Genomic DNA, 21146 nt, shown 5'->3' with positions numbered 1-21146 from the left:
GAGTCGCGCACGCGCCGCTGGTGTTCGCGCCGGTGTCGCGGCAGCTGCTCCTGCTCGCGCCGGCCTACGCGCACCTGTTCCCGCTGCTCGCGCCCGACCTGGAGGCGATCAACGCGCGGCGACCGAGAAGAAGAAGTTCGCCAGCCTGGCGGACGTGGACGCGCACGCGCTCCCCGCGCAGCTGCAGCTGGACGTCAAGGCTCTGGCGTCGGCGCTGAACTCGCTGTTCGAGGCGAGCGGCGCGCGCGAGGAGAGCTTCGCCGTGGGGCCCCTGAGCCGCGTCATCGCCGCGGAGCTGGCCGCGCACCCGCAGGCCAAGAACCGGCGGAAGACGGCCCACAGTAAAGCATCCATCATCTTCGTGGACCGCACGATGGACCTTACAGGTGCCCTGCCCCCCCCCCCATCGAATCATGTATTAAAGCACATTCATACACAATGAAGTCAAAAAATAAAAGATGTCAATCAAATAAAAGATATGAAAAGAACATAATAGATATAAATAACCAATCAGTCTTTAATAGTTACCAGTGTATGTTGGTCTGTGTTATTGACTTCATTTATTATTAATGTATTCATGTATTTTTTAATTTTAGAACAACTTTATTCTTTATATTTCAGCCTCATTCACGTAAAGCAGAAACATTGATTGAATGTTGTGTGAACATTGATTCTTGACATGTCGTTAATTTGCTCGGTCTGGACGCACTTGGAGAATCTTGCTAAACTACTAAAAGTATCATATTTGTCATCTTCTCCGTCTCTGAATATGAATATTGTATGAAATCATTAACTGGCCATTGTCCCTCTTTTGTTCCTCAGGAGCCGTTGGTCACCATGGCGACAACCTGGTGGAGAAGATCCTGACCGCGCTGGAACCTTTACCTGGCCACGTGACGGACGTACAGGTGGACATGCTGGAGCTCACCAGTGTGCAGCGAACGCCTCACTCCCGGAGCACCGTGGCCCCCGGCTGCCTGGCACAGACCCAGTGAGTATCCATGACGACCACCATGGGACGCCTCTTCAGCCAGAGTTCTTTCCACAGCTGAGTCGTGTGGGAGCTCGATGCGTAACACACGTTAACACAAATGATCGGGGTCGTCTCCGTCGTACCAAAGGTCAAGAGTGTAAAAATGATCAAGACCTCCATGTGTCGTAAGTCACGTGAATGTTGTCACATCTCTAAACTCACACGTTTTTTAAGTGTGGAAAGTGTCTGTGTGGCTTCGATGTGACCACGAGGAGGCCCCCCCCCCCTCACACCCCTCACACCCCTCACACCCCCCCCACACCGCCCGCCACCACTGTTACATTATATGCACATATATATATACACATATAATAGCTGTATAAATATATATATATATGTGTGTGTTTGTGTGTGTGTGTGTGTGTGTGTGTGGGGACCTGCTGGAGCCTTTTAACCATCAGGTGCAGAACATAATTTGGACCCTTTTTGTTTTCCTGTGATATTTCCTTCAGTAATTCCAGGATATTTTTGGGGATCACCGTGTTTTAAACATTCTGTGGGTGGTGTTGATTCTGGCCTCCACCCATGCGAGACCCCCCCACACTGCAGTTACTGCCCGTATTGTCTTTCATAACCCGGTGTGAATTTTCCTGACTTTGACCGTGTGGTTTTAGTAAATCTGCTATAGATTCTGCCCCCCCCCTTGTACTATGGGCCTTCTTTAGTTACCAGGTAGAAGGCCTCTGAGTGAAAGCAGTTCTGTGTGTTTTGTGGTCGGGGGGGTACCTTCCAGCCCGGGTCTGTGTGCTTCGCTGCACGTGGACCTCATTGGCAGCAGGCACCGTGTTTCCCTTCAGTGCCCCCCCCCTCCTGCGGTGGGAGTGGCTGAGTGCGGGTGGGCCGAGGTGCTCCCGGGTTCGGCCCGTCTGTGCCAAGCCGAGGGAGACGGACGAGGGAAAACACCTATTTCTGTCCCGGCTGGGAAAGAAGCCTCTCAGTGCAGGCAGTGTGGGGGGGGGGGGGGGGGGGGGGGGGGGGGGGGAGGTGTGTGGGGGGGTGCAGAGGTAGCGGCAGAGAGGAAATGAAGCCAACTCAGAACAAACAAATTGTCCACATTGAAATGAAGCCAACTCAGAACAAACAAATTGTCCACATTGATTGTGAGGTGCTTCCGTGTTGTTTTCCTACTTCGTGGAAGTAAGTCTTCTGTGTGATTTAGAGGCTCAGAACCAACAGAGCTCCGTGATTGGCTCCACTGAAGCTCCGCCCACTGAGCGTTACGAGGATTTAAAGGTTGTAACAGAACTGCTGAGCAGAGATGCAGGATATTGATCCTAGAAAAACACCGGGCGCATCGCCTTGGATCCTGGAGAGAAACGGTTCTCACAGTGACTGCTTTCCCCCCACCCCCCCCCCCCACTCACACACAATAAAAACAAGCCCTTTACATCTTCTGGTCGGTCCACATGAGGTCTTCATGAGTCATGTGTTCCTCCAGTGACTCTGAATCCCCTCATGAGCTCCAAGTACAACCGGATGAGGAACCCTGAGTCAGAGCCGTTAAAGCATTCTCTGCTGCTGCATCATGCACTGCCAGTAATACCCCCCCCACGCCCCCCCGCCCCAAAGGAACTAATCAATTCAATACTTCACCTCTGAAAATAATGAATAAGGCCAATGAGAAGAAACGTTTTAAAATAAGGACACTTTTCCTCTTTTGATTCACGTCATTGTTCACAGAGACGTTTCAGTTGGACGTGATGCTGAAGAGTCTTATGACATCACTGTGTCCCAGCAGAGGACGACCCTGATGGGGGGGGGACGGGACACGTCAAGACTGCCCCCTACAGGATCAACAGCCCCCACCGCACCTCTCCTAGCAGTCGTTACTCAACAACGTTCCCTCTCTGGTTATACAGCCTGTCTCCCACCCTGCCAGCATAACCCCCCCCCCCCCCAACCCCCCCGGCCCCCTGAACGACCCCCCTTCGAATGACCAATTGGGCTGTGGAAAGGGGAGTGGGTCCACAGAGGGAGGGGGATGGGTCGGCAGAGCGCCAAATTAGAACCATATTTCATCCACTCTGTCGTCCTGACAAACACACACACACACACAGACACACACACACAGACACACACACACACACAGACACACATAGACACACACACACATACACACAGACACACACACACAGACACACATATACACACACAGACACACAGACACACACACACACATACACACATACACACAGACACACACACACATACACACAGACACACACACACATACACACACACACACATACACACAGACACACATATACACGCATGTTTACGCACACACATCCGCTGACGCACAGTCGAGTGAAACCGTCGGCATTTCAACCACGTCGAGTATGCAGGAGTTCACGCTTTTGCGCAATCCAGTTTGGAAGTGTGTTCTTCCTGCAGGATTAAGATGATGCACCACCATGTAGCACCACCACCATGTAGCACCACCACCACGTAGCACCACCACCATGTAGCACCACCACCATGTAGCACCACCACCACGTAGCTTTGGTGTGTCCATTCTTCTCCTTTAGTTCCCTTGAACTCATCCAGACGTTCTCTCTTTGAGCAGAAAGGTCTGGATGAAGTTCTTGGGTTCAACAAAAGGAAAACCAACTCGACTGTTAAATCACTAAAGTACACTAAAACATCCCTCCTCCTCCCTTCACTACTCCTTTCCTCCTTCCTTCACTACTCCTTTCCTCCTCCCTTCACTACTCCTTTCCTCCTCCCTTCTCTCCTTCCCAATAGTGAGATGTTTAAGAGGTTTCTCACCAACTGACGTCCAAACAGTCCGTCTGGACATCCTACGAAGTTCTCGTCATTTCTGTTTCTGGTATGAAGATGGCAGGAGTCCCAAAGCACCCCCCCCCCCCTCCCCCCCTCCCCTACACACACACACACATACTCACTCTTGAGGTCTGGAACAGATTACATCTGATATTAAACACATGGCAGTTAGAAAATGGAGAAAAGGGGAGAAAAGCAAAATTGAGTGGATTTGTGCCCCCCCCCCTCCCCCTCCCTCCACCACCCCCTCTCTTTGTCTCGCTCTCTGCAGTTCTTCTGGTTCTTGGAGGAACGAAGGAGACGAGAGACAACGTTCAAACGAGTCTCCATTTTTCTAAGAAGTGTCCTCGGTGTCCCAGTGGACGATGTATTTATCCTGCTCAGGGAGGCCTGCAGGCCCCCCCCCCACAAACATACGTACACCCTCCCCAACCCGCTGAGACAGTCCCTGCTGCATGTGGACGTTCATGTTGGTCCATTTCTTTGTGTGCAGGTCACCAGCAGCTCAGTCGCTGTGGGAGACCATGCTGACCAGTAAACACAAGGAGGGGGTGATGGAGGTCCGCCGCGCGCTGGTGGAGACGGCCAGCAAGGAGAAGCTGCCCATCAAGATGAGCATGGGTAAGAAGTTCTTTACATGTGCAGGGGGGGGGGGGGGGGGGGGGTCATCAAATAAAACCACAAAATACATGAAATATTAGTGACAAACAAATCATGTGTGAAAGTCCACATTCTCAGAGCCACAGCGCCCCCTGCTGAGAGCCAGGGGCCCTCTGGTGTTCACCCATGTGACCACAGAGGAAATCTGAACCACATGTTGGCTCTGTGGCACACAATCGCACACACGCTGACACACACACACACACACGCTGACACACACACACTAAAACAAACACACACACACGCTGCTCTCAAAAACTTTTGTTGTTCGTTAATGAAGCGAATGGATAAAAATATGTGCCGCCACGCAAAAATAAAGTCATTACATGCACTACACACACACAGACACACACACAGACACACTCACAGAGCTAATGTGCAGGTCAGCATCTGGCAGACAGGGAGGGGTCAGAAGGGAGGGGCGGCGCGGTCCCTCGGCGTCTATAATCTGAGAGGTAAAGGAGGCTTCGACTTGTGTAACGAGCAGGTTGTGATGTGTTTTACGTCACACACGACGCACACAGACACACACAGACACACACTGCATACACATGGTGGCTTCCTTTCACACGTCGATGCAGAGAGGGAGAGACTCCATCAGGCCCCCCAGTACAGTTCCCATCCTGCCCACCAGCACCTCTGACAGAGCTCTCAGCTCTCAATCCGTCATATGAGACAGGACTACACCCCCCCCTCTGCGCCCCCCCCCCCCACATACATACACACTCTCTTAGCATTAATACCCATTTACTCACTCACTCTGTAGGAGGCCTCAGAATCTTCCACTCGAAAAACACTTGGGTTTATGCATATAAATAATACACACACACACACACAGAGACACACACACACACAGAGACACACACAGACACACACTGGACTCCACTTGGCTTCTTTTCATCTCGATGGGATAAGATCATCCAGAGAGAGACAGAGAAAATAATCCATTTCTCAGAGCCTGAGTGTGACCCGTCAGGTTTCTCACCGCACAATAGGATGATGAAATTCCATCGCTGTGTGTGTGTGTGCGTCTGGTTGTGTGTGTGGTTGTGTGTCTAGGGTTGTGTGTGTGTGTGTGTGTGTGTGTGTGTGTGTGTGTGTGCAGGGTTCAGTGTTTTTCTTGGGTGTTTTTGCTCTTTGCAGGGAATTAGTTAGACAGCTTTGGTTTCATCGTGTTTTCACTTTTGTGTGTTTGTGTGCATCAGGTTGTGTATGCATATATACATATATATATACTATATACATATATATTACACATGTGTAGACGGGCTTTCCTTCCCGATCATTTCAAGCTGTGAGATTTGAGTTTTAACATCAGTTCTTGAAGGACTTCCTTTAAACGCATTATATCTGCTGCTTTTGAGGCAGATTGTGTGTCGGGTTTTTGGTCCTTTTGGCTTCTTGCAGATTAGTTGCATTTGTTTGATGTAAAACTTATGGTTTTAATATTCTAGATAGCGTCAGCAGACCTTATGTCATAAGATGCTCAGTATCAGTATGTCCATGATGCACTAGAGACCTGAGTGTCTGGTGACTCAACATGCAGGTGAAACCTTCTTATGCTGCATAAATAAACTCCTGGTGAGGCCACTGAGCCTCTGAGTGACCCCGAGTCTTCATCGCTTCGTCTTCTTCTCTTGTTCTTTCTGTCGAGGACTTTGATCACGGCCGAGACCTCAGTCGCCACTTCTGCCCGTCGGGCTGAAATGGGTCGGTTTATAGATGTTTTATGTTTTAAGTGCACGGAGAAGAACAATAAAGCGGCCGGGGGGGTTCAGGTTTCCTCCCCTCCCTTCAGCGGTGTCACAGAGGAAAAACATTTCAACCTGTGAACGAAACAAACGCACTGATAAATAACTGAAAATCACTCCACAAGAATTCACCATCTAACTGAAGTCATCAGGCTTCTCTCCTCGGAATTATAAATCAAATTGTGTACCCCCCCCCCCCTCCTCGAGCTCCATCACTAGGTTAAAATGATCGCATGGTGTGAAGCGCCTCAAGTGGCTGTTTGGGGAACTGCGGTTTCTGGCACCAGCTTAAGCTTCACTTTTCCCCTCCAGATGTTGTGGCTGGACTTAAAATATCTTAAACAGGACCCCAGTTTGAACCACCTCAACAGCACCGACAGGAAGTCATCGTTTAACCCCCCCCCCCCCCCTCTCCGTGGGCCAACGGGACGTCCTCGTCCACTCCAGTCTTTCTCCTGCACACTGTGACACACGAGGTTTGCTCCTCTATTGGACAACAGGCTTTTGTTCCCTTTAGCTTGTCTCTTGTTGTTTTACATGTTCTGCAGTGGGTCCTTCTGTCTCCGTTGGCCGGTTCAGGGGGGGGGGGGGGGGGGACTAACCTCTGGACGCATTACCCCGAGTTCTGTGGTGAATTTTTGTTGGCACGTGGAGCTGAGCCGACCTTGGGTTTGTTCCCTGCCAGGAGCGAACGGCTGGATGTGCTCACAATAGAGCTTTTCAGGACTTCTTTGAGTACGTCTGGACTGAAAAGACCTCTGATTCCAGCAGGAATTTGTAGAATGATGTGTGAGAAAGTCTATTTCCCGGTGAGAAGCAGCTTCTCCAGACACATTTGCCATCATTCGGTGCTGAGTTGGACCGGGGTGACGCTCTGAGGATCCGCCGCCTGCTTCTCTTCCAGCCATCATGTGTTTGGCTCCACTAAAGCAAACATTGACCGTGTAGTCCGACAGGAAGTACTCCCACATCTGCTGCTGGTTCAGAACGTCAACATGAAGAAGTTGGCTTGATGGGGAGTTAATGTGCCCCCCCCCCACTCTCCTGTCCCAGCCCCCCTTACATGCAGGTCCTAAACTATCTATAATTTACACTCTATAATCAACACATCTCTCATCAGTGTTTGTGTCTGCTGTAAACGCCCCTCCAAAGTAAAAGTCCTTCCAGCGCGAGGATCGCTTCTCGGCCCAGTTTGTCTCGTTGGGGGGTTGTCCGTCGGTCAGGAGGAATGATCATGTGTGTATCCATGGCAACCGTGTATGTTTTTATCTGTCTGTTTGTACGGATTATTGACGTGATGCAGCGACGACTCCTCCGATAACACCGGCGTCTTCTCCCCCCCCCTTCAGGCCGAGTGACCCCCGAGCAGCTCTGCTCCTACGTGAGGCTCTTCCGGGGCAGCGGGGAGGCGCTGGAGAGTCACGGGGGGCTCCTCCAGCTGGGCCTGGCCACGGCTCAGACCCTCGGACACCCCGCCCTGCCGCGCTGGGACGCCTGCTTGGCCTTTGAGAGGCTGCTGCTGCAGGTTGGTTCTCCTCCTGCATCGCCATGGAAACTCATTCCCAATGACCGTTTGATCATCTATTTGCATAGAAATCAACAGAGTCGGTACAAGCAACATCGTTCACACAGCTTCGTTATTAGTAGGAACTACGGTGGCCTTCAGGGGACATAAAAACCAGGACGTGTTTGGTTTGTCCGTTCTGGGCCACCGTAGAAACAACCTGTGACTCCTACACGCCAAAACAAACATGGTTATGAGTATTATACATGTATGTATATACATACATAGATATAGAAGCTCGGCAGGTAAGGGGGGGGGGGGGGGGGGCTTGTGGGTCGTCATCTGGTTGTTGACTTAAACTGAGGAGACATGAATGTTTGTGTTTGTGGGGAAACATTTCGATCCAGTAAACACAAGCAAAGGGGGGGGGGGGGTCTACCTCGCGGAGGCGGATGTACACGTGTGTTTGAGTTTGGTTGGACGGTAAGTCTGATGGAGAGGACGAGGAGGGGGGGGGCGAGGAGGGGGGGGGGGGGGTGGGGAGTTCGCCTTTCCGCTGTTTTCATAATCTCATGTTCGCAGAGCCGTGTTATTCAGGGACGAGCTCTCGGCCCTCAGCCCCCCCACGGCCCCCCGGTACCGGAGGATGGGGCCGAGCACAGCTTTTCTTTACTTGTCGGTGTGGGGGGGCGTGGGCTCGCCAACCCCCCCCCCCGAGGACTTTGTTAATAACGCACACATGAGATCTCACAATTGGGCCTTCAGCGTGATGCGAGAGCTTTATTGAGGCATTAAGGGAAATGAGTTGTGTGTCCTCTGTGTCCCCCCCCCCCCCGCCCCCCAAGCCTCCATCAGCCTCCACCCCCCCCTCCCTTCTGTTTTTTTAATTTCCATGTGAGGTTTGTGTTTTTTTAAATGTTGTTGCTTTGGCTCAACGTGGACTGAGAGAAGTTAATTACACTACAAAATGCCTGGGATGAAATGCCTTCTTCAGCTCTGTTTGCTCTCAGTGTGTGAGGGAGCCCGGGGGGGGGGGGAGGGGAGGGAAGGGGGGGGTTCAGGGCCTTTTCAAACAGTTTCACATTAAAATACTGTGTCATGGCTACTTTGTGACCCAGACGGCTCGTTTGCTCGTGAGCTAATGCTCAGATGATGAACTCCAAACCAAAGCTAACTCTTAAAAAGGAGCCGTCGCGTTTTGGATGTTTGGATTTCGGGTCGTTTGATATTTTGAGTGATTGGGAGCCTGAATCCCCAATAATCTACAAGAATGTTTGGTTGTTAAAGGAACCGACCCCCAAATGCTGTTCCATCAACAAACAGCAGCAGAGCGGCCGGTCCATCAGATCCACCCACATTCGTGAATGCAGCTAAACAAGACGTTTGAGGGACGTCGTCTTTGAAAACACAGAACGTTATTTGTCTGAAATTTTATCCACTGACCAAAAACAGTTATTGAAATATATTATTTTACAATTTCAATGATTCTTAGTTACAGTCAGACCGCAGATGTGGTGAAGGAGGCCCATGAGGGAGGTAGAAGCCACGTCTGATGCTCAATGCTGCCATCGGACAGGGTGTCTCTTTACGTCTCTGTCTTTACGTCTCTTTGGTGTCTCTTTACGTCTCTGTCTTTACGTCTCTTTGGTGTCTCTTTACGTCTCTGTCTTTACGTCTCTTTGGTGTCTCTTTACGTCTCTGTCTTTACGTCTCTTTGGTGTCTCTTTACGTCTCTGTCTTTACGTCTCTTTGGTGTCTCTTTACGTCTCTGTCTTTACGTCTCTTTGGTGTCTCTTTACGTCTCTGTCTTTACGTCTCTTTGGTGTCTCTTTACGTCTCTGTCTTTACGTCTCTTTGGTGTCTCTTTACGTCTCTGTCTTTACGTCTCTTTGGTGTCTCTTTACGTCTCTGTCTTTACGTCTCTTTGGTGTCTCTTTACGTCTCTGTCTTTACGTCTCTTTGGTGTCTCTTTACGTCTCTGTCTTTACGTCTCTTTGGTGTCTCTTTACGTCTCTGTCTTTACGTCTCTTTGGTGTCTCTTTACGTCTCTGTCTTTACGTCTCTTTGGTGTCTCTTTACGTCTCTGTCTTTACGTCTCTTTGGTGTCTCTTTACGTCTCTGTCTTTACGTCTCTTTGGTGTCTCTTTACGTCTCTGTCTTTACGTCTCTTTGGTGTCTCTTTACGTCTCTGTCTTTACGTCTCTTTGGTGTCTCTTTACGTCTCTGTCTTTACGTCTCTTTGGTGTCTCTTTACGTCTCTGTCTTTACGTCTCTTTGGTGTCTCTTTACGTCTCTGTCTTTACGTCTCTTTGGTGTCTCTTTACGTCTCTGTCTTTACGTCTCTTTGGTGTCTCTTTACGTCTCTGTCTTTACGTCTCTTTGGTGTCTCTTTACGTCTCTGTCTTTACGTCTCTTTGGTGTCTCTTTACGTCTCTGTCTTTACGTCTCTTTGGTGTCTCTTTACGTCTCTGTCTTTACGTCTCTTTGGTGTCTCTGGGTCTCCTACGGTCTCTCTGGGACTGAATGGCTGGTATTGAGCGTCTCTGGTCCGGCTCCAACCCTCAGCTGCAGAATGTGTCTGCTGGAGGTTTTCATTGCTGGGGGGTGCAGCCCAAAGCTCAACAGCCCCCCCCCCCCCTTTCAAGATGCTTTCCCAGAACAGCAGCACACTAGCTTTCCCATCAACGGGGCTGAGCCTCCACCTCCACCCCCCTCCCTCGCTGCAGCACCTCCTTGCCCCTCTGGAGGCGGGGGCTACCTCTCTGGGTTCATTAGCCCGCCATGTAGCTGGACGTAGCGCCGATGACTGGTGTGTGGCGGAGACGAGCTGACCTCCGTCACCCCGGCCTGCTGCTTCTGCTCCGCTGGGATTAGCAGGGCGCGCCCCCGCAAACATTGTAGCCCCCGGTTATTGCTGGTTATGGTCGGAGCCACTTGGGATACGAACCATACGAACCACTGGGGAAATGAAGCCAAACACAACCTTGATATTAACTCACTTGTAGGAGGCAAAGTGCTGCAGATGTACGACAATAATGGTTCATTGTTATTAAGAGTGAAGAAGCCAGTTCACTTTGGAACCAATGAATAGTCGGTCCACTGGTTGCTTAGCAACCAAGACTGAGACGACTCGTCCCAAAACACCAATCAGGGTTGTTTGTCAGACAATACTGGACTTTAGAAGCTGATGACATTCAAATCTGTGTAAAAAAGACAAAGAAACAATGGATCCATGGTAATGGGGCCAGGGTACATATTATTACATGTTATTACATATGTTATCTCATATTTTATATTTATAATTGATTAGATACGTGGCATGTTATTACACATGTTGGATGTTACATATGTTACATATGTTATCTACAGTCAACCTGTCTTGTCATTTACCTGCACAGATATATATATCTATATATACATATATGAGACTCTATTATGTCACTAGAGTCGGATTCCAGTGGCTGCTGAGGATTGGTTGTGACTCCAAACATTTAAATCAACTCCTGAGCTTAAAAAAAACAAGATGTGATCCTTTCCAAAACTCTCAACTCTCACGAAATGTTGTGATTCAATCCATATTTTTGGGCGGTTAGCCTTTCAGAGCAAAGGAAGGGAGACTCGTCCAACAGCACAACAAATGACATTCAGCCAGAACAACAACAAATGAATGAAATGTGTGAAAGCAGACCTTCTCCATGTCGGTTGAGGTGAGGTCCTGCAGCCGTGTTGGAGCCACGTTTTCTGTTATCTGCTGCTGTACAGTGTCAGCCTGCGCTGGCTTAAAGACGCACGACCTTTGACCTGTGTCCCCTGACCCCTCCTGGATATTCTCCGACACGTAGATGCCCAAACCTTCAAGTAAGTCAGCAACGGGACAATAAAAGGAGTCATTGTTAAGTTGTATATGCGTGTCATGTTATATGCAACATCTGGATTGTTTCACTACTTGTGGCGACAGAAGGAACGATGTCGATGTCGATGTTGGTCCCGAGCAGCTTTCATCTTATCTGAGCCGCATGCCAGACGGGACTCCGTAAGCCTGTAATGGGCCTTTCCCCAGGGGATGGACTCTGTCCCCACATCCCACACATTCCCCTTATTCTCCAGCTCTTCTGGGTCCCCCCCCCCCCCAACAGAGAGGAGTTGGTTTGGGGGGGGGGGGTGCTGGCTGTAGATTGTAACAAAGGGGTGTGAATGACTCGGGGTGGCTCTGCCCCTGAGATGTCCAGCCGCTGACCTTCTCCAGCGCCCAACTGTTTAACAGCCTCACATCTGGACTGACCGTCTCCCCATCCCTCCACTTCCAGGACAACACCCCCTAACCCCCCCCCCCCCTCCAGAGACACACAAAAACCCAGTGTATCCTCTCTGAAGCCCCCCAACCCTGGAGCTACACACTGAGGGATCAACTCCTGTCTGCCTCTCGTCTTCTGTTGATCCCTTTTCTCCAAACCCCACGGCAACCATTTTTCAGAAATTGCCAACCAATGGAAACCACTTGAGAAGTTAGAAGGTTGAGAAGGTCGAGTGACCTGTCTACACAACGGACGCAGTGCAAATGGATCCAACCGATGAAGAACCCAACTAACCACAACGAAAAAAACTAAACACGTCTCCACATGTACACATTCTCCTCCTCAAGCTGTTTGCTCAAAAAATATAAAGGGACCAAAATATGTTCCAAAAACAGACGGGTTCGTGCCTCTGTTCTCCGGAAGAAGGCCTCGCCGCCAACGCCGCTGGCGCCGCCTCATTTTGTACCGTGATGAGCTGGAGGAGAGGAAGGGAACAGGCGGAGCTGGAAGAACGTCGAGGTTTATCAGAAGATAGTTATTTACCTATCTCTTCCTTCCTGTGTTTGGTTGGAGAAGATTACAACGGGAGAGGGGGGGGGGGGTTCACTCAAAGGAATGCCCCCCCCCCCCCATCTCAAGCTGGCCCCCCCACCCGGTGCCCTGGGACTGCTGTGTTTACGTTGTTCCTCCCCTAATGTACTATCTGTTTAATAGTCAGAGAGAGGCCTGTTTACAGAGAGGGAACTCTTCAACACAGGCGACGGGCCGGAGGGCGAGATCAACTCATCTCACTTCCTGTTGTCGTTACCCCTCCAGCCTCGGGGGGGGGGGGGGGTGGTTGTGCATCACTCATCCCTAATCGCCTGATTGCGCTCTATCCATCTCCCGTGGAACATGGCGGAGGGCGAGGAGGCTCGACGAAGTCGCCTCCCGGCTCCACTTCCTCGGCCTGCCGGTAGTTTGCATGTGCTGCATTTTACTGAATCCATCGTTCGGCCCACTGAACCGAAACAGTGGAAATGCTTCGGCGTTAATAGCTGAGAGAGTTGGATCAGCTCTTTTGGGGTTTAATGCCTCCAGGAATTTACAGCCGGCACCAACCGGCTTCTGTAGAGCGTTAAAGCTGCGTCCTCTGCAGTGACCAGCAGGGGGCGGCTCCTCTGCTCCCATAGACGTCTATGAGGAAATGACTCTACTTCTGTGTAGTGACCAGCAGGGGGCGGCTCCTCTGCTCCCATAGACGTCTATGAGGAAATGACTCTACTTCTGTGTAGTGACCAGCAGGGGGCGACTCCTCTGCTCCCATAGACGTCTATGAGGAAATGACTCTACTTCTGTGTAGTGACCAGCAGGGGGCGGCTCCTCTGCTCCCATAGACGTCTATGAGGAAATGACTCTACTTCTGTATAGTGACCAGCAGGGTGCGGCTCCTCTGCTCCCATAGACGTCCAAGGGAAATGACTCTACTTCTGTGTAGTGACCAGTAGGGGGCGACTCCTCTGCTCCCATAGACGTCTATGAGGAAATGACTCTACTTCTGTGTAGTGACCAGTAGGGGGCGACTCCTCTGCTCCCATAGACGTCTATGAGGAAATGACTCTACTTCTGTGTAGTGACCAGTAGGGGGCGACTCCTCTGCTCCCATAGACGTCTATGAGGAAATGACTCTACTTCTGTATAGTGACCAGCAGGGGGCGACTCCTCTGCTCCCATAGACATCTATGAGGAAATGACTCTACTTCTGTGTAGTGACCAGCAGGGGGCGACTCCTCTGCTCCCATAGACGTCTATGAGGAAATTACTCTACTTCTGTGTAGTGGCCAGCAGGGGGCGGCTCCTCTGCTCCCATAGACGTCTATGAGGAAATTACTCTACTTCTGTGTAGTGACCAGCAGGGGGCGACTCCTCTGCTCCCATAGACGTCTATGTGAAATCCACTCTACTTCTCTCTTGATTTATTCTCTCAGTAAACTTGAGTTTATGGTCACAATGTCTAGTTTGCATTTATGGAAACTTCTGCTAACTGGTTACGCAAACAAAAACATGGAGGTCTGTCCACAAACCAGTGTGACGTCCACTTCCTGTATCCAGTCAGCTGTTTCACTCACTTTCTCAAACCAAAGCGTTTGGTCTTTCCTGGATTTCGTCCACTCTTCTCTCTCCGTTGTCGCCATTTCAGAGCTCGGCTCCTCTGAGCTGCGTCGTCATCCTCCGGTGTTTTTGGTGAGGTGGTCAATGAGAGAAATGGGGGGGGGGGCTCTCAACGCTCTCCACCTCCTTCTGAATCGGGTCAGTGTGGTGTGCTGACTCGGCCTCTTGGCGTCAGACTCCATTTGAGCGTACTCCAAAAAAGACACCACAGACTGAGGAGGGGGTGGGGGGGGGGGGCACAATGGCCAGCATTCAAACCTCGGATTGTGAACAACGTAGAGAAAAAGCCGAGTATTTGGGAAGATGGCGGGGGCCAAACAACGTCCCAGTGTGGCCACTTCTTCACACCTATGTCTTTCATTTGATTTAGTTCACCTCCATGCTCGTGGTTCAGAGCCATCTTTGTACAGTTTGCGACTGAAACTGCAGCCATGTGTGCATGCGTGCGTGCATGCATCCATGCATGCGGCATCCTTTTTGATGTGCTTACTCTCGCAACATTGTGTCCACTTCCTGTTGTCACAAACGAGCCCTGTGTTCAGCAAAGCTCCACCTCAGGACGGATTAGCTTTCGGGTGGTTGGTCGCTACCTGCTGAGCGCGGGCGGGCGGGGGTCGCGGCCCAGAGGACACGCGTCTTTGTGTCCGTGCGTCTGATCTGAAACGGAGACGGAGAAACATTCCAGGAGCTTTTTGAGTGTCTTTAGATGCTGTTTGACCCCCAGGAGCCAGATTACAGATTTCATTGTGATTGATCGGCTGAGGGTGAACAGAGAATCCACACACTCTGCCTTTTTGTGTTGTTTGGCAGTTTGATGTGCTTTGTTTTACTTTATACTTTTACAGAGGAACTCATGTTGTCACTAGTGGTCATTTACCTCTGAGATTTTAAACTAACAATCAGAGCTTTTCAGAGAAACTACCCCCCCCCCCTTAACCCCCCGCTATAAATTTACATGAGTTCATTGATGCTTTAGAATTAAGTTTTTGGGCTGTACAACCTTTGGTTCTTTATCGTACATCTAATCCTGGACATCTTTTTCCTGTAGTCCATGAATAGTAGATACGAGTTGAGAGTTGAGGATGGTGGAGGTTGGTTTATGCCGTTCTTCTCGCCTCGTCCCAGTACACAGTCTGACCCAGTAGGTCAGTAGTGCCCCCTACAGCCAGACCAAAGACCTGTGTCCTGTAAACAGAGATGAGGTGGGGGGGGGGAGGGGGTGAGGTGGTGCACGAAGGAGTACTCCCACCCCCTAAGGCCGTGCAGCAAAGGTGGGACAAGGACCCCTCTTTTCTGCAGCGTGTAATTGTACCCACCTAACCCCCCCCCCCCCATCCCACCCATCGGAACCCCTCGTCGCCCGGGGGGGGGATTCGCCCCCCTACTCACCCGAAGGGAACGAGGCGGACCGATCGCCGCGACAACGAGAGCAGAAAGCGGTGGGGGGGTTCAAACCGGGTCAATCAGAGACAGAGACTCCAGCCACCCTTTGCTCTGTCATTAATTACCCAGAGTGCCCTGGGGCAGCGCTCTGCGAGTAACCACTGAGCCCAGCGGGATCCAGAAGGGTCTGAGTGTGTGATCAGGTGGAGGGCTGTGCATTCTGGGTCGGTGAGGGGGGGGGGGTCGCAGGGTAGGGGTGTGTCAAATGGTTCCGTCATGTTGACCACTTTATTTGATTAGAAACGTTTAGCCGGTGTCGTCTCGTATGAGCGACAAATGAAACCCATCTGTGGAGGCCCCCCCCCCCCAGCCCCCCCTCACACTCTGGGGTCTGCCGGTAGTTAAATAGTGTGCTACAGGGATGGCATGTTTTAGTAGGCCAACGGGAAGTTAGCGCCACGTCGTGTCCCTCCACAACAAGACAACGGCGTAAAGACTCCTTTTGTCTTCTCCCCCTCCATCGTTTATTAATAGCAACGTTTCTGCATTAATGGATAGAAACGTGCCTCAAACCTCCCGTGAGAGACCGACGTGAACATCTGCCCCAGGACGAAATATTTGTGAATGGATTTGTTAGAAAAACCTCAGAACAGTCGCCAGAACTCTGTGAACGTTCATGCACGGATGACACATGGAGAGCGATGCGTCTTAATGAGCTGCACATGATGCCAGCGCGTTGGGATGGTTTCATGGAAAAGTTTCCACTGGATGTGGAGCTGTTACAAGAGGAAAACACTCAGGAGGGGAGAGGGGGGGGGGGGGGGTCGCTTATTCCTGTGTTTTCTTCTTTGGCTTTCATCCGAGAGAGAAACTCATGTGGCCTCCTTTTCTTCTTCTATTGTTCTTGGTCCCTTCGCCACGGAGACAGGAATGAAAGTAACCGAAAACCAGCAGCGACGCCAAACCGCTAATTATGAGCAGGACGTGGATGGATGGATGGATGGATGAAGATGGAGCAGGATGGATGAATGGAGAAGGAGGAGGACTGGTGGATGGAGGAGTAGTCCAGTTTCTCCTTTTCTCAACCTCCTGCTCCTTAACTCTCCACCTCTCTGCCCCACTGTCTCTTCTTCTTCTGCTCGGACTGGTTGAAGATGCTTCGTTCTCTCCTCCATGTTTACAGTCATGAGTCGACTGGTTAAATGCACAGCGCACATCTGGCTGTTCGGATTCAGACGTCCTCGTTCACGCTGAACTGACCGCGACTCCACATCCTGCCCGAGACATAACAACGCCGAGGCTGCACCATCACCAGGGCGCCCAATTCTCCTCTGCTTGTGCAAGTGTGCAGAAGTTTCAGTCTGCCGACTCTGCTCGCTCCTTAATGTGTGGTTTTCTTTTGGTTGAAGGGACGTGACTTGGCTCAAAGTCGTCATAACATATGACGGTACTTTTTTTACACGAGTGATGTTACCGGTCAACACCCGACTGAACCTGATGTGACCCAACGCGGCGCCGCGAGGCGTCGACTCAGCGCTGCGGTCCCTCATGAGGCCGCGGCGTCATTAATATTTAAATTACAAACTCTTTGTGCATGCAGAAAAGTCTTTTTAAAGTTATGCTTTGTGGATCATTAAAAGTACCAATCCTCTCTCTGATGGGGAATAGACTGATGAGTGACGCGTGGACGTTGAGGGGGACAGTCATGTGCTGGAGGTCGTTGTGTTAAGGTCGGGAGACTCTGGGTTCTCACGCTCTCCTGGTTCCTCTCGGCGAGGTGTCCTTGTTTAGCTCTGCGTTCCATCACAGGACGGACAAACTCACCGCCGGGGCGTCGGCGACGTTTACCATCTGTCCAGGACTGACAAGACGGGGAGAGGACAAGGAGGAGAGACGTTGTCCCGGGGTGTAATGTATAGAGCGGGGTGGGGGGTGTCAGATGATGTAGCACCAGACCTCAAGCGTTCTTTATCTAAGAGGCCAGTTGAACGTTGGCGTGCCCTTTGTAGCAAACTGTCATCGCTAAGACAACGATGCTGTCTTCTTTTACTATACAACACCCACCTGCTGACCGAGTTATAAACCCCCCCCCCCCCCCCCCCCCGAACTCTGGGTAAAGTTTATAAGGATTGAAGGATGACAACAAATGAGGAGGGTGGAGGAATGGAGTTTGAGTGGGTGGGAATCTTTTAGTTCTGAAAAGCAGGGGGCGACTCCTCTGCTCCCATAGACGTCTATGAGGAAATGAAGTAGAGTCATTTCCTCATAGACGTCTATGGGAGCAGAGGAGTCGCCCCCTGCTGGTCACTACACAGAAGTAGAGTCATTTCCTCATAGACGTCTATGGGAGCAGAGGAGTCGCCCCCTGCTGGTCACTACACAGAAGTAGAGTCATTTCCTCATAGACGTCTATGGGAGCAGAGGAGTCGCCCCCTGCTGGTCACTACACAGAAGTAGAGTCATGTCCTCATAGACGTCTATGGGAGCAGAGGAGTCGCCCCCTGCTGGTCACTACACAGAAGTAGAGTCATTTCCTCATAGACGTCTATGGGAGCAGAGGAGTCGCCCCCTTCTGGTCACTACACAGAAGTAGAGTCATTTCCTCATAGACGTCTATGGGAGCAGAGGAGTCGCCCCCTGCTGGTCACTACACAGAAGTAGAGTCATTTCCTCATAGACGTCTATGGGAGCAGAGGAGTCGCCCCCTGCTGGTCACTACACAGAAGTAGAGTCATTTCCTCATAGACGTCTATGGGAGCAGAAGAGTCGCCCCCTGCTGGTCACTACACAGAAGTAGAGTCATTTCCTCATAGACGTCTATGGGAGCAGAGGAGTCGCCCCCTGCTGGTCACTACACAGAAGTAGAGTCATTTCCTCATAGATGTCTATGGGAGCAGAGGAGTCGCCCCCTGCTGGTCACTACACAGAAGTAGAGTCATTTCCTCATAAATGTCTATGGGAGCAGAGGAGTCGAAGTAGAGTCAGAAATGACTCTACTTCTCGTTAAACTTTGTAATCATTTACAACTTCACCTCCAAATCATTCCATGAGGCCGTGATGGCGTAGGCCCTGAAGTAAAATGACAAATGCCATGACGGGTACGTTTTCTCACAGTCGGGGGGGTTGGGGATGATTTTGGCCCGAGCGGTGAGGAATGAGAGTCGCACCGGGGGGGGAAGGGGGGGGGTTGTAGGACAATAATGGAGTATAACAAGCAACAAAAAGAGGTGATGGGCTGCATTAATAGTTGTCCCCGAGCTCCGCCCGCTGGTGTTTCTAGCAGAGCTGAGGGCTTACGTCTGTGGGAATGTTTGTGCAGCAGCGATGTTGTTTGTATTGTTCTATTTCAGCTTGTGTGTCGGACCGGTGTCAGCACAACACACACACACACACACACACACAGCAGAGAGGAATCAGCCGCCCTGACCCCCGGCCCGTCTCTGGTGAAATGTGGGTCAGCGCTCAGATGAGTGGCCTGGGAGGGAGGCGGGTGGAGGCGGCGATGGAGCGAGTGTTTTAACAGATGGAGTCGGCGGGTGTTGGTGTGCAGACATGCAGTCTGCAGGAGGATCACTGCTCGCATGTGTGTTGTGTTGTTCAGCCCTCAACGCGACACGCCAGCAAACACGGCGTAACAAACACACCTTGTGCTGCCCCCGTGTGTGTGTGTGTGTGTGTGTGTGTGTGTGTGTGTGACAGAGGGGCGCTGTGTGTGCAGAAGCCCCTACGATCACTCACAGAAAGGAGCGCTCTCTTCACGGCTCCGACTTCCACCCATAATCCTTCTCACGTTTGGGGGGGAAGCTGTTGAAGGATCCTGTATGATAAATAAGGAAAAAATCCCAAAACAATTTTGTTATTATTTGTTTTATTGTTGTTTAGTATCCCCCCCCCTTCCCTGCTCTTAATGTAAGATGAAACATTGTCCTCTAGACTCATTTGGTGAACTTCTCCTCCCGTGGTTTCTACTCCCCGACTCTGTTTATCATCCTTGTGTTTTTGTGAAAAAAGCTGTTTCCAGTAAAAAGTGGATTGGGGGAAGGTGTGTGTGTGTGTGTGTGTGTGTGTGTGCGTGTGCATAACCCAGTTGGTGGATGGAGGGCTTGTGTGAGTCACATCATCAGCGTGGTCCGGGGGGGGGGTCATGTGACCCACGGTACATCTCACTACATTGCAGCTGCCTGGTGCCCCCAGGTGTGTGCGCAGAGTGAGTGTGTGTTTGGGGAAGAGCAGCCGGCTGTTTGTGTCCACGTTAAAGACGTGGAGCGTATTTACTCCGACTCGTAAACACACCTGAGGCTGAGAGGCAGACGTGCACATTACCTCCATTATGGCGTCAGAGCAGTGACCTCTGTGACCTCCGTGTTAATGTGGGGCTCAGCGAGAGAAGCCCCGCCTCTCTCCATGTGTAGCACACACACACACACACACACGCACACGCATTCGTGACCCGCCTCTGTTTTAGAGAGGGAAAGCAAACCAGCTGTGTGTCCAGCTGTGTCTCTGTGATGGATCACATCAGTGACACGGCCGCCATGTTTTATTCAGACTTCTCAGCAGAAAAAAAGCCCCTCAACCGGCCCTCACTGCCAAATGTCACTCAAAAGACTCCAAATACCCACAGAGAAACACAACACAACTACAAAGAGGCACGAAAAGACCAAAACGAGACTCAAAAAGTGACACAAAAAGACCACAAAGTGACCTCCACAACCATAAAGAGACACACAACCGCTGCAAAGAGATAAAGGAACCACAATGAGACTCAAACTAAACCACAGATCTCAAACCAAAGAAACAGAAGAACTGCAGAGTGAAAAAAAAGAAACATCCACAAGAAGACCCGGCAGGACCAGAGAGACCCAACACGTCCTCGCTGAGATGCTGTACAGCAGCACGCTGCAGTGCAACACTGCCCCCTGATGTCTAACCCTCCACGGGGGGGGGAGGGGGGGGGGCTGAATCAAGGCTTCTCTCATCATGCAGAAACTTGATCTCCATCTCTGGCAAACATTCCTGTATAAACTTAAAAACATTTCCTATTTATTTCACATGAATCAGGCAGAAAGAGAAAGAGCCTCTTATTTTGAAAAGAAACGCCCTCCTCCCAGTGTGAGACTGAGACTGGAATCAGATCAGGGCTGTTTCTACACTTCTCTGCAAGTCTCTGCTTCTCTGAAGAAAGAAATGGAACCAAATGTCAGTCATTTGTTTGTCTTCGTATCCATCAGATAAACCTTGTTTTTATTTTATTTCCTTCTATTTACCGCAGGATGTTTTCTCTCTGCTGGAGCCTCCCGAGTCAATTAGTAGTGGATGTAACGTACTGTCCTTGGCTGTGTGTGTGTGTGTGTGTGTGTGTGTGTGTGTGTGTGTGTGTGTGTCCTAGTTCTCTCAGGGTCTCACCTGGTAAATTACACCATAATCTGTATGGAAAAAGAATAATATAAATAATAAAATAAAGCCTGGTTCATTTCCGTATTGTGTTCTCTAAACTAAAAGGCGTGTCTTCTGGCTGCAGGTCTGCAGTGCGACGAGCAGCACGCGCACACACACACACACACACTGATGAGGCAGATTGAAGG

General features: G+C 50.7%; 1 protein-coding gene across 1 annotated transcript in view; it reads left to right on the top strand.

The window, feature by feature from the left end:
* The window catches only part of scfd2 (sec1 family domain containing 2), a 31949-nt gene that overhangs the window by 524 nt on the left and 10279 nt on the right, over positions 1 to 21146 (top strand). The window contains 5 exon segments of the mRNA XM_062563413.1: positions 2 to 123; positions 126 to 386; positions 823 to 991; positions 4311 to 4438; positions 7578 to 7753. Coding sequence (XP_062419397.1) covers positions 2 to 123; positions 126 to 386; positions 823 to 991; positions 4311 to 4438; positions 7578 to 7753 — 856 coding nt within the window.

This window comes from Pungitius pungitius, chromosome 7 (assembly GCF_949316345.1).
Source record: "Pungitius pungitius chromosome 7, fPunPun2.1, whole genome shotgun sequence".
Classification (NCBI taxonomy): Eukaryota; Metazoa; Chordata; class Actinopteri; order Perciformes; family Gasterosteidae; genus Pungitius; species Pungitius pungitius.
This window is presented reverse-complemented; position numbering and strand designations above follow the sequence as displayed.